The 12,228-nt window shown below is 39.3% G+C and overlaps 1 protein-coding gene across 2 annotated transcripts in view; it reads right to left on the bottom strand.

The window, feature by feature from the left end:
* Positions 1-1,009: 1,009 nt before the first annotated feature.
* The window catches only part of rttn (rotatin), a 104,762-nt gene continuing 93,543 nt past the window's right edge, over positions 1,010-12,228 (bottom strand). The window contains exons 45-50 of one of the 2 annotated variants that reach the window (XM_057824398.1): positions 9,970-10,163; positions 5,938-5,979; positions 5,706-5,835; positions 1,605-1,708; positions 1,236-1,305; positions 1,010-1,154 (exon numbers count right to left, since the gene is read on the bottom strand). In XM_057824398.1, coding sequence (XP_057680381.1) covers positions 1,075-1,154; positions 1,236-1,305; positions 1,605-1,708; positions 5,706-5,835; positions 5,938-5,979; positions 9,970-10,163 — 620 coding nt within the window. In that variant the 3' untranslated portion in view covers positions 1,010-1,074. Of the gene's footprint in view, positions 1,155-1,235; positions 1,306-1,604; positions 1,709-5,705; positions 5,980-9,969; positions 10,164-12,228 lie in introns of both variants that reach the window. The other variant, XM_057824397.1, reaches the window with a different exon arrangement.

Raw genomic sequence — 12,228 nt, 5'->3', positions numbered from 1 at the left:
ATTTTCTGATTGTATGTGTAGCTAGCCTGCATTGTACCAGTTTTTGGTTGTGTCACTCATGTGATGTGCTGCACCCACCCCTACTCACTGGTGTGCTCTCCAGGCTTTCTTATCTTGAAACACATGGTAAGAATTTTTTATTATCTTGGCAAAAAAGAATATGCAATGTAGCTTTAGCGTATGCGGAGTTGGGGGGGGGGGGGTGTCAGGAAACCCCTGGTGACCAAATGGTGTCATTGCATGTAATTGACCTTCCTATAAACGATATTAAAATTAAGAGTTTTCTGGTAAAATGTTGTCTATAAGAGTTGTAAGGCAATGAAACAACAAAAATGAATGAAATGAACAAAAAAACATTTTTACAATGGGTCAAAATTATTTTTTTCGAACAGCTCATGTGACCAGCACCTTAGACGGTCATTTGCTTTGCTTAGCCAAAACCACTCGAGGACTGAAGAGGCAAGATGGATTTACATAATTTTTTCAGCGTTAGCTTATTGTTTGTGTTAACTATATCATTTAGTGTGGCAAAAACATTCATAGGATTTCATATTTTAATGAGGATAGTAAATGTTTGGGTGGTTTTAGTTTAAGCAGACGCTGTTTTTTCATCTGTGTGATTTTGACAAAGCTCAGACCAGAGTTGATGGTGATTTTATGCAGAAATGTGAGAAATTCCAAAAGGTTCAGATATGTTTTCATACCACTGTAGCAAAAAAAAAAAATATATATATATTCTCGTACAAAAGACTAAGGCGAAAATTAGAACGCATGCCAAAAACAACAATGCTGCCATGGCAATGCTAAAGTATGTTGTAATTCTTAAAATTTAGGTGTTGGATGTGTTTTGGGCCACACCCACCAAATGTGACATGAAAGCTGTACTGTATTTGTCCATAACTTCTCCAAATTAAACAGGAAATAATTACCCAAGGTAGTATCAAAATCAAAAACGCAATAAATCCTTGATTAAATTCCTGTGTCTATAAATTAGTCTAGCAGGTTTAAAAAGATACCCATTTGTACTTTAATAAAAAAATATTTCATAAAACAAATCAATACATAAAATAGCAATCATGTGTTAAGCAGCTGGGAGAGGTTTTCAAGGCACTTCAACAAGTAGGTGCATAAAGGCTCCTGTTTGTTTTCAGCATCTGCACCGAAATGAAATATATATTTTTATTTTAAAAATATTCCAGTTCAGTTCAACTGTATAAATCAAAGCAAACACGTACCCTTTTTAAACACGCGGTGGGCTTCCTCAATCTTCAATCGAACCGAAGGACACTTCAGGGAAATCTTGGCCTAGGAGAGGGGAAAAGAAGAAAGATTAAGACATTCTGTATTAAGTCTCTAGTTTTTATAATGAGGACTTGATAAAGCAAAGATAAAAGATGCTGGTCAGCTGCATTCAAAAAGCTTTCCCAAAGATTTATTCCGCTTACAGGGAGAAGAAGATGCAGCCTCTGCTTTTATTTACGCTCGGAGATAAAGCCCAAACTCATCCAGTTTGCGCATCAATGTGTGTGTGTGTGTGTGTGTGTGTGTGTGTGTGTGTGTGTGTGTGTGTGTGTGTGTGTGTGTGTGTGTGTGTGTGTGTGTACCTTTTGGTTATTATGGAGCAATGCCCAAAGTGCAGACGCTCCCATGCAGCATATCTCCATCTCTTTGCTTTCCAGACAGCAGAGCAGGACTGTCAGGGCTTTGTCTGGGAGGGGGAAAAAGTAAGTGGTAAACAGATATGCATGGTCATTAGGGGGGTGAGAATATAACCAAAAGGTGATACAGTGGGGCAAATAGGTATTTAGTCAACAATCAATTGTGCAAGTTCTCCTACTTGAAAAGATTAGAGAGGCCTGTAATAGTAAACTTCAAACATGAGAGACAGAATGTGGAAAAAAAAACAGAAAAATCACATTGTTTGAGTTTTAAATAATTTATTTACAAATTAGAGTGGAAAGTAAGTATTTGGTCACCAACATACAAGCAAGATTTCTGGCTGTCAAAGCGATCTAACTTCTTCTAACGAGGTTCCACTCGTTACCTGTATTAATGGCACCTGTTTTAACTCATTATCGGTATGAAAGACACCTGTCCACAACCTCAGTCAGTCACACCCCAAACTCCACTATAGCCAAGACCAAAGAGCCGTCGAAGGACACCAGAGACAAAATTGTAGACCTGGGTTTCTAAAAGTTGCTCAAAGTTTATATGGATCGATAGCATGCACGCACTGTCCGTGCATGTCACACACACAGACGGGCAGTTTGCCCCGACTCTCGGCCGTGTAAGCAATGTTGAAATATTGCTCATATAGAGCAGAGAGAAAACCGATCATTCTCAGGCTTATCCTCAACCCATTTTAATTTTTTTTAATGACGTATGTCAAGCCCTTCCCCAAAAGCCGTGTTCAATGCAAGCTAGGGGCTAATAACGCACAGCTGGACCTCTACCGTAGCGACTCTCTCGCTCTTTGATACAAACTGTCGCTACATTCTGGAAAAATGTGGTCCTGATCGGACTTGAACCACATACGAAAGTGACCCAGATCGGATTTGAAATGGTCCAGTTCTATGCGACTTGTCACGTTCAGACCGTCAAGGTAATACCTCACTTGAGTCGGAAAAACACGAAAAAATCAGATTCATGCATTAAGACCTGTAGTATTAGAAACTGCAATTTCGGGAGAAATTGCACCTGGGTCTTTCCTGTGTGGAGAAACGGATCTTAGCCCCACTCAGGTCTATCAGTCTATCTTTTTTTTTGCCATTGAAAATGAATGGGAAAAAATTTGGACGTCCATGGACGTCAATGGTATCAACTTACATACATAGGTGTCAATGGAATATAAGTACATTGGCATCAATAGAATGAAAAAACATGATGAAATGCCATTGGAAATGAATGGGAAGTTTGGACGTCCATGGACGTCAATGGCATCACCCTCCATATGCGGCAATGCAATCGGGGACATTTGGGGTACAGGTTCTATTGATATCTGGTCATTTCCTGTTGATTGGGGGACATTGTTTTTTTTGCCATTGAAAATGAATGGGAAAAAATTTGGACGTCCATGGATGTCAATGGTATCAACTTACATAAGCGTCAATGGAATCCAAGCACATTGGCATAAATAGAATGAAAAAACATGATTAAATGCCATTGAACATGAATGGGAAGTTTGGACGTCCATGGCCGTCAATGGCAGCACCCTCTATAAGCGTCAATGGAGGCGGGGAAGTTTGGGGGACACGTCCTATTGATATATGGTCATTGTCCGTTGATTTGGGGAAATTTTGTTTTTTCCTCATTAAAAATGAATGGGAAAAATTTGGACGTCCATGGCTGTCAATGGCATTGACTTACATAGGCGTCCATGGAATCCAAGTACATTGGCATCAATGCAATGGAGAAACATGCCCGTCAATTGCATTAAACAAAGTAAATGCCATGAGAAATGAATGGGAAATTTGGATGTCCATTGCCGTCAATGGCAGCACCCCCTATAAGCGTCAATGGAATCGGGGACGTTTGGGGGACACGTCCTATTGATATCTGGTCCTTTTCTGTTGATTTGGGGAAATTTTGTTTTTTCCCCATTGAAAGTGAATGGGAAAAATTTTGGAAGTCCATGGCCATCAATGGCATCGACATCTGTATAGACAATTGAATCCAAGTACATTGGCATCAATAGATTCGACATGCATGGCCGTCAATGGCATCAATGCAATGTAAAGTCCATTGGAAATCCTATTGAAAGTGAATGGGAAATTTTCCCATTAGAAATGAATGGGATAGTTTTTGGCAAATTTCCCGGGAACCGTAAATTTTTGCCAAATTCTGTGTACAACTTTTATGCCCCTCACCGCCCCGAAATTTTTGATGCCCAAATTATGAGATTTGGTCAAAAATTGTAGGACTAGATACATTTTGAAACTTTTTTTTTTTCGGAAAATTGCCGTTTACGGGCGAACGGAAAATTTTTCGGGGCCGTTTGAAAAATTCCCATCGTCGTGCGAAAATTCCGGCTGTGCCGATATTTGAACGGTGCCGATCGGTGCTATGGTTCGGGCTGCGCGGAGAATAAGATTAAAAAGAAAAAGGAAGAAATAAGTAGGCTAAAGTTGCAGAACAACATTACCTTGGGCTTTCCCTTTGGGAAAGACGCAGGTAATGAACGTAGCCTAAGTGTTTTGTATTATGTCAAATATTTGGATCATGGCACACGTTTTATTAAGGAGGTTGCTTGAATTTTATGACTGATTGTTCACAGAGAAGGCCACTCTGCTGACGACCGGCAGCTTGTCGCACACCCCCTCGGTCCTCTTCGCGTGCCCGCCGAGAGTAGTTTTGTGTGCTTTTTCGTTTTAGACAGGCCTGAATAAGACTTGGAAACGTCGCTCGGTTCAGGTAAGCATGTCGGCTCGCTGTCACGCCTCCTGCTTTCTTCACGCTCTTTCCTAAGTCTCTGAAGCCGGGGCAGGGAAATGACAAAAGACTCCGGTGGCAAAAATACCGTTCGGAAGGTGCAAGAAGTCGGCAGTTTTGACCACCATGCAGTAATTAACCCTGTCGTACTGAGTAAATAAATGCATTTTTAATATTTCATATGCTATTTAGCACAAGACTGTTATTAGTCATGACGATACAATTGATCTAGCAATTGGCGAGAAATACTTAGAATAAAAAGAATATCCTGTAAAAATATTGCAGGAGAGAGATTAAAACGATGACATTTTACTGCTCTCTGTCGCATTTTCCTAATTCTGAATCTTCTTCCTAATTTGTGCTGAATTCTAAATCAGCTGAAATCGTTACTCTGCTGGTAGGAACAAAAACAAGGACCCACAGTGGCCCTTGAAAAAAAGCTTGTTTTTCTGTTTATTAGTTGTTTTGGAGAACATGATTTCCTGACCCATGTATAGCCATATCGGTAGATTGTTATCATGAGCCTTGCACCACAAATCGTCTCATACCATAAGGTACCCGGAGGTTCCCACCCATGTTAAAATGACACGCATGTGCATAAACTAGGACTGTCAAAATTATCGCGTTAACGGGCGGTAATGAATTTTTTAAATTAATCACGTTGAAATATTTGACGCAATTAACGCACATGCCCCGCTCAAACAAATTAAAATGACAGCAGTGTAATGTCCGCTTGTTACTTGTTTTTTTGTTTTTTGGCGCCCACTGCTGGTGCTTGGGTCCAAATGATTTTATGGGTTTGGGGAGTGAGTATGGTGTAACTATTGACATCAACAATGGCGAGCTACTAGTTTATTTTTTTTGATTGAAAATTTTACAAATTTTAATAAAACGAAAACATTAAGAGGGGTTTTAATATAAAATTTCTATAACTTGTACTAACATTTATCTTTTAAGAACTACAAGTTTTTCTATCCATGGATCGCTCTAAGAGATTGTTAAAAATGTTAATGCCATCTTGTTGATTTATTGTTATAATCAACAAATACAGTACTTATGTACCGTATGTTGAATGCATATATCTGTCTTGTGTCTTATCTTTTCATTCCAACAATAATTTACAGAAAAAATATGGCATATTTTATAGATGGTTTGAATTGCGATTAATTACGATTAATTAAATTTTAAGCTGTAATTAACTCCATTAAAAATTTTAATCTTTTGACAGCCCTAGCAAAAACATATCACGTGTTCCAGTATTTATCGTTTTTTCATACCATTGGCAATGATGTGTGGCTTGTTGGCGGAATAGAAGCAAAGGTTGTGAAGGGTGAGCAGCGCATGGCGTTGATGTGATGCCAGATTAGCCAAAACGCCCAGTACTCCAATCACTCTGATGATACTTTCCTGGCCGTCGTCAGAAAAAGACAGATTGACGAGCAGCCTGAGCCAGAGACCCATCAGGCCGCCCAAGCCACTGCTGCCGCCCGTGCCCCTGGCGCCACCTACTTTGGGCACGGGCACCGATGTGAAGGCTTGCAGGAAGTTGTTCTGGGAGAGGAAAAACAACAACAAAGCAGAACAAAATCATATACAGGATAATTTTTCATGTCAATGTAGCATGAAATCCTCTGAGCACACACAATTTCCCCCCACTTGTTTGTTCATTTACCTATGTTAGGGTACTTATTTCCTTGTAAAAAAGTCAATGTTTGTGTTATCTTCAAAATATATTCCATTTCACTGTGCATAATGTAAGTCATTTGTACTGATTTTTTCATGTACGGTGGTAAGAAAAAGTATCTGATACTTTTGGAATTTCTCACATTTCTGCATCAAATCACCATCAAATGTGATATGATCTTTGTCAAAATCACACAGATGAAAAAACTGTCGACTTTAACTAAAACCACCCAAACACTTACAGGTAGAGATGTCCCCATCGATCGGCATCCCAAACGATCGGGTCCGATCACGTCATTTTCAAAGTATCGGAATTGGCAAAAAATATCGGACATGCCTTTTTTTAATATATATTTATTTCGTAATTAAATCATTTTCTAATTGTATTTAAAGTTACAGACATAATATGTTACACTCATCCAGAGTCTTTAGCTTAGGCTTAAGGTAGGTTTTTCAAATTTATCCCGATAACAGCGGTAATTAATTTTTTAAAAAATGTATCACGTTAAAATATTTAATGCAATTAATGCATGCACTGCACGACCCACCCACTCATTGTCGCGCTCAATCTGTAATGGCGCTGTTTTACCTGTAAAAACAGATAAAAGGCAGCGTAAAATGAGTAGAGTGAATTTTGGCAGCTTTTGGAGCCTTTTTTTAATGGCTAAAGCCTTACAATCCCTCTCCCTACGATTAGAAATACCGTGGGAAGCAAAGTGGGGAAGCAAGGTAGTACCTGATCTTTTTCGTAACACCCTATGTTATTTCCCAACGCAGAGAAGATATATCAATGGCGTACCGCACGCAGGCTATTTTTAGACCGTGACGTCGCATCGTAAAGCGGAAGTAAAGCCGAAGTGGGACATTATAGACCCGCCCTCGCATAGACGCCACGTAAAAAGTGCTACTTTTCGCCGGTAATCTTTCAAAAACGAACATGGCGATCACGCATTGCTTTTTTGGAACTTGTAGAAACGACTCTAGACATTACGACCATGAAGGATGTTTTCTTCATACGTTCCCGGAAACCAAAAACTCGGGAGGAAAAAAATGTGAAAACCGAATCAACTTGCGCGGACTTTAACACCAGCTCGGCGAATCCATTCACGTTTCATATGCAGTAAACATTATGTTGGGTTGGCATGGTCTTTCAGAGGACAAAGAGGTAAGCCATTTTTATATTTTTACTTTATTTTTTTTAGCGTAACGTGCCGTACTGCTTCTGTCTGACAATGAATGACCTGAAAAAACTACAATGGTATCTGACTGCCACTGTTACCGTTTCTGTTATATATATATATATATATATATATATATATATATATATATATATATATATATATATATAAAACAACTTTAGTAAGGGGGAAGTGTAAATAAATTATAGGATTAAGATGTGTTATCAATGAAAAAATTAAAAGTTTTCATTGGCTGTCACTGAGTAGCATTTGCGACCGCTACACAAAGCTAACTAAATTACCCCCAAGAACGGTAAGAGACGTAGGACAACCAGAGGATATATAAGAAAGACAGGGCTGATGGTAAAGGATAGCTTGTTGAAACCGGAGAATGTCATTGTCAGTCGCGTCAATTAAAAAAAAGCTAAAGCTATGCTTAGGTCGGCTCGTTTTTTTCGTCTTTTTCAGCCTTCGACGCTAAAGCCATCTCTTTAACTGAACATTTTTATGTTCTTCCACATCTATGCCAGTCAATTTGGCACCAGGCACATCATTTTCGGAGAGAATTGGTAGGTTTAGCGCTGTAAACATCTCCTGCGTACACTATTTCCATTCATTTCCTATTAGGGACAAATGGTGGCTTGTCCTTGCACAGCAACCGTAGCTAATGCCATGAATATTAATGAGCGGAAGTGACGTGTTGCTTGCGGTACGCCATTGGTAGCACTATGCACAGTCATGGTTTGCTCTTCCCATCATGCATTTGGGCATGGCTACAGTATCATTTACTGAAAGCTCAACAAATACACTAGATGGCAATATTGAGTCACAATGTACAACGTCACAAATATCCTTTAAGAATTACAAGTCTTTCTATCCGTGGCTCCCTCTCACAGAAAGAATGTTAATAATGTAAATGCCATCTTGAGGATTTATTGTCATAATAAACAAATAAAACAAAATGTTGAATGTACTGTATATGTTCGTCCGAGTTTTATTCATTTTTTTCTTAATGCATTGCCAAAATGCATATGATCGGGAAAAAATATCGGGAATGATTGGAATTGAATCGGGAGCAAAAAAAAAAAAGCAATCGGATCGGGAAATATCGGGATCGGCACATACTCAAACTAAAACGATCGGGATCGGATCGGGAGCAAAAAACATGATCGGAACAACCCTACTTACAGGTTTTCCTATTTTTAATGACAGAAGGGGGGGAAATAAGTAAGTGAACCATCACATTTCATATTTTGTGCCCCCTCATTTTGGCAGCAATAACTTCAACCAGACGCTTCGTGTAGTTGCAGATCAGTCTGGCACTTCGATCAGGACTAGTCTTGGCCCATTCTTCTCTACAAATCTGCTGTAGTTCCGTCAGATTCCTGGGATGTCTGGCATGAATCGCTGTCTTTCGGTCATGCCACAGCATCTCAATGGGGTTCAAGTCTGGACTTTGACTTGGACACTCCAGAACGTGTATTTTGTTCTTCTGAAACCATTCTGAAATGGATTTACTTCTGTGTTTTGGATCATTGTCTTCTGCAGCATCCATCATCTTTTTAGCGTCAACTGTCTGACAGACGGCCTCAGGTTTCCCTGCAAAACATCCTGATAAACTTTTGAATTCATTCTTCCATTAATGATTGCAAGTTGTCCAGGCCCTGAGGCAGCAAAACAGCTCCAAATCATGATGCTCCCTCCACCATGCTTCACGGTGGGGATGATGTGTTGATATTGGTGAGCTGTTCCATTTTTCCTCGACACATGCCATTGTGCGTTACTACCAAACAATTCAACTTTGGTTTCATCAGTCCACAAAATATTTTGCTAAAACGTCTGTGGGGTGTCCAAGTGCCTTTTTGCGAACATTAAATGAGCTTCCTCCGTGGAGTCCACCCATTAACACCATTCTTGGCCATAGTTTTACATTGAGTTGATGTGTGTAGAGATATTGGACTGTGCCAGTGATTTCTCTAAGTCTTTAACAGACACTGTAGGGTTCTTTTTTTACCTCTCTGAGTATTCTGCGCTGAACTTTTGGCATAATCTTTGGTGGACGGCCACTCCTTGGGAGAGAAGCAACAGTGCCAAACTCTATCCATTTGTAGATAATGTCTCTGACTGCCGATTGATGAACATCCAGACTTTTAGGGATGGTTTTGAATCCTTTCCCAGATTTATACAAATCAGCAATCCTTGATCGCAGGACTTCAGACAGCTCTTTTGACCGAGCCATGATGCACATAAGACAGTGCTTCTCATCAAGAAATTTCTTAGCAGGTGTGTGTTTTATAGTGGGCAGGGCAGTCTCCTTAGGCAGAGGGTTTATTTATTTCCCCCCTTCTGTCATTGTTTGCATGCTCTCCTCATTAAAATATGAAAACCTCTCCATGTTTGGGTGATTTTAGTTAAAGAAGACACTGTTTTTACATCTGTGTGATTTTGACAAAGATCAGATCACATTTGATGGTGATTTTATGCAGAAATGTGCGAAATTCCAAAAGGTTCAGATACTTTTTCATACCACTGCATGTTACTTTAACTACAATTTTGAATGAAAATCAGTTTCTCGTGTATGCCTTGCTACAGCAGTAGCGTAACGCATCTGTAAAACCTGTTCTGTTTTTTTTCTATGGTTTTAGGAGGTTTGGTCTGACGAGGGCATCACAGATCTTACCTTCTGCAAGATGCCCCTGCAATCACGAGACATAACTGAGTTAGCCAGCAAGGAGAAAGCAAGCTTCTGGATGGTGCTATTGTCAGGTGCGGTGCCCGAAGCCAACTTCATGATGGAGTGCATTAGTGAGCCACTTGCTGCGGCTTTTGGTCCTGGCAGGACACCTGAACCCCCGCTACACAAGGAACTGCATGCTGGGACATTAGAAATAATTGAGAGCATGTGATTAGTCTGCAATGAATTCAGCAATAAATTTTGTGTGTGTTGTATTTTTCAGCAGATTCAATTCCTCTGAATGTTAAAATTGTGATTATCTTTTAATTCCAGTTTAAATACAACATTTTCCGGCTAACAAAGAAATACAAACAAATTGAAAAACTGAGTTGAGAAGTATTCTTTACTTACTCACGTTAGGGAACAGCGATTTTTTTGTCATACAGTGGCGTATTTTTCGGACTATAAGTTGTACCAGCCAAGGAATTCACAATTGAAGGGGGAACATCTTACATTATGCATTTGTGATGTATGATTGCTTCTGTGACATAGACTGTAACAACTTATATTGTTTTTCACCTTGTTCCCATAGTTAGGAGACGCGCCTGAGTAGGGAATCTCACGAGATAACTTGTTTTGCACTCATAATATTTACCGTGGGAACACAACATCTGCTACCGGACAGCACAACCTGGGAACCACGCAAGGAAAAGCCCCTTTTTCGAGGGGCTGAACCATAAGTAACTTTGTCATCGGACGGGGCCGCACCGCCTGGGAGCGGAGGTTGGCCGTCTCCGCCCCCGTGTGGTGCGTTCCTACAAAAACCGGGCATTTCCAGGTGACCAGTGAAGTCCGCCAGCGGGTCACGTACCTGGCTTTGTTCCTTCGCCGCCTTACGGAGCGTTGGCTCCCGCTCATTTGTCACGGTAAGCGATTTTCATTGCTAAAGGAACACCTGGTTGTGCTGTAACGGTTTCACAGGAATTCTGGGATTGACAAACTCAAATCTAGCGTCATCGTTGCCATTTGTTATGCTTGTTTTTTTATACTTGCTTGCTTGCTCTTGTGGGATTATAATCAATAAATCTCATTTATTCTGCATTTTCTAATCAATAAACATGGTCTATTTTGCAAAAGTGTGCCTGTTACTGATTCACCGCGAACCTGGAGATTTCGGAAAAAAACAATGAAGAGGAAAAAACAACATATATAAGTCACGCTGGAGCATAAATTGTGTTTTTGAGGGTCAAAATTTTAATGGATAAAAAAACCAAGAACAAACATTAATAAACGTTAAATAATGATAGTAAAATGGAGAACAAAAGGCTAAATAGGCCTCTTTTAACGTAATATATTAAGAGTTTTTCGGATAACTATACCCTAAACAACTAGGGCTGCAGCTATCGATTATTTTTTAAATCAATATATAGACTAGTAAGTTCGATTGAGTAATCGTATTAGGAACATTAAATGTGTTGCAAAATAAATTTAGGAGATGTAAAACAAAGGCTTGTTAAGATTGCACTTTTGAAAGAGCATTAAATGTGAATACAAAATAAAAGTCCCGAATGTTTCTTCAAACTATGAAGAATTGCACTTTTTTAGAAAAAAAGAATTTAATAATTTAAAAATAAATACCGGAGCTTAGCCTCAAATGGTAAAAAGACAAATAAACAAATAAATAAATGAGGATCTTAGTACAACAAAAGAACAATTGGCTAACTTGCATTGCAAAATTCCGCCAGCTTAAATACAATAAAATGCAAACTTTTTTTTACAATGCTCTTAACAAATCGTTCAAACACATATTCCCACAAAAAAACTGCTAAATATAGCTATTAATAAATAACGAATGCATAAAAAACATATTAGTTCTAAAAAAAAAAGAAAAAAAAATAGGTTTTTTTTGTAAAAAGGAAACGTAACAGAAATCTGTAAAAATTTTCAAATGAAATGCCTTAAATCTACTGCTGGACAGCTGAAAGACAAGGAGCAACGAACTATCTCTCTTCCCCTCTTGCTCTAAAAAATAGCGCACAAAAGCGCGACCGTCGGGTCGTGCTTCTGTCCCTACATGTCTCATACACAAATTTATTTTTCAGTCTTTTGAAAAGGAGTAAATCTCTTTCACAGTAACCGGGAGCATCCATCATAATGTTGTGCGTGCGTCCGTTTACGGTGTCCGGGCGGCAGATGTGTGTTGAATTTCGTTCCTCTACGAGCGGCTTTCATAAAGTTATGAGGGAAAATCATCGTTTTTGAACC

Source organism: Corythoichthys intestinalis, chromosome 20, assembly GCF_030265065.1.
Source record: "Corythoichthys intestinalis isolate RoL2023-P3 chromosome 20, ASM3026506v1, whole genome shotgun sequence".
Classification (NCBI taxonomy): Eukaryota; Metazoa; Chordata; class Actinopteri; order Syngnathiformes; family Syngnathidae; genus Corythoichthys; species Corythoichthys intestinalis.
Note: the sequence above shows the minus strand (reverse complement) of the source record. Positions and strands in the feature narration are given on the sequence as shown.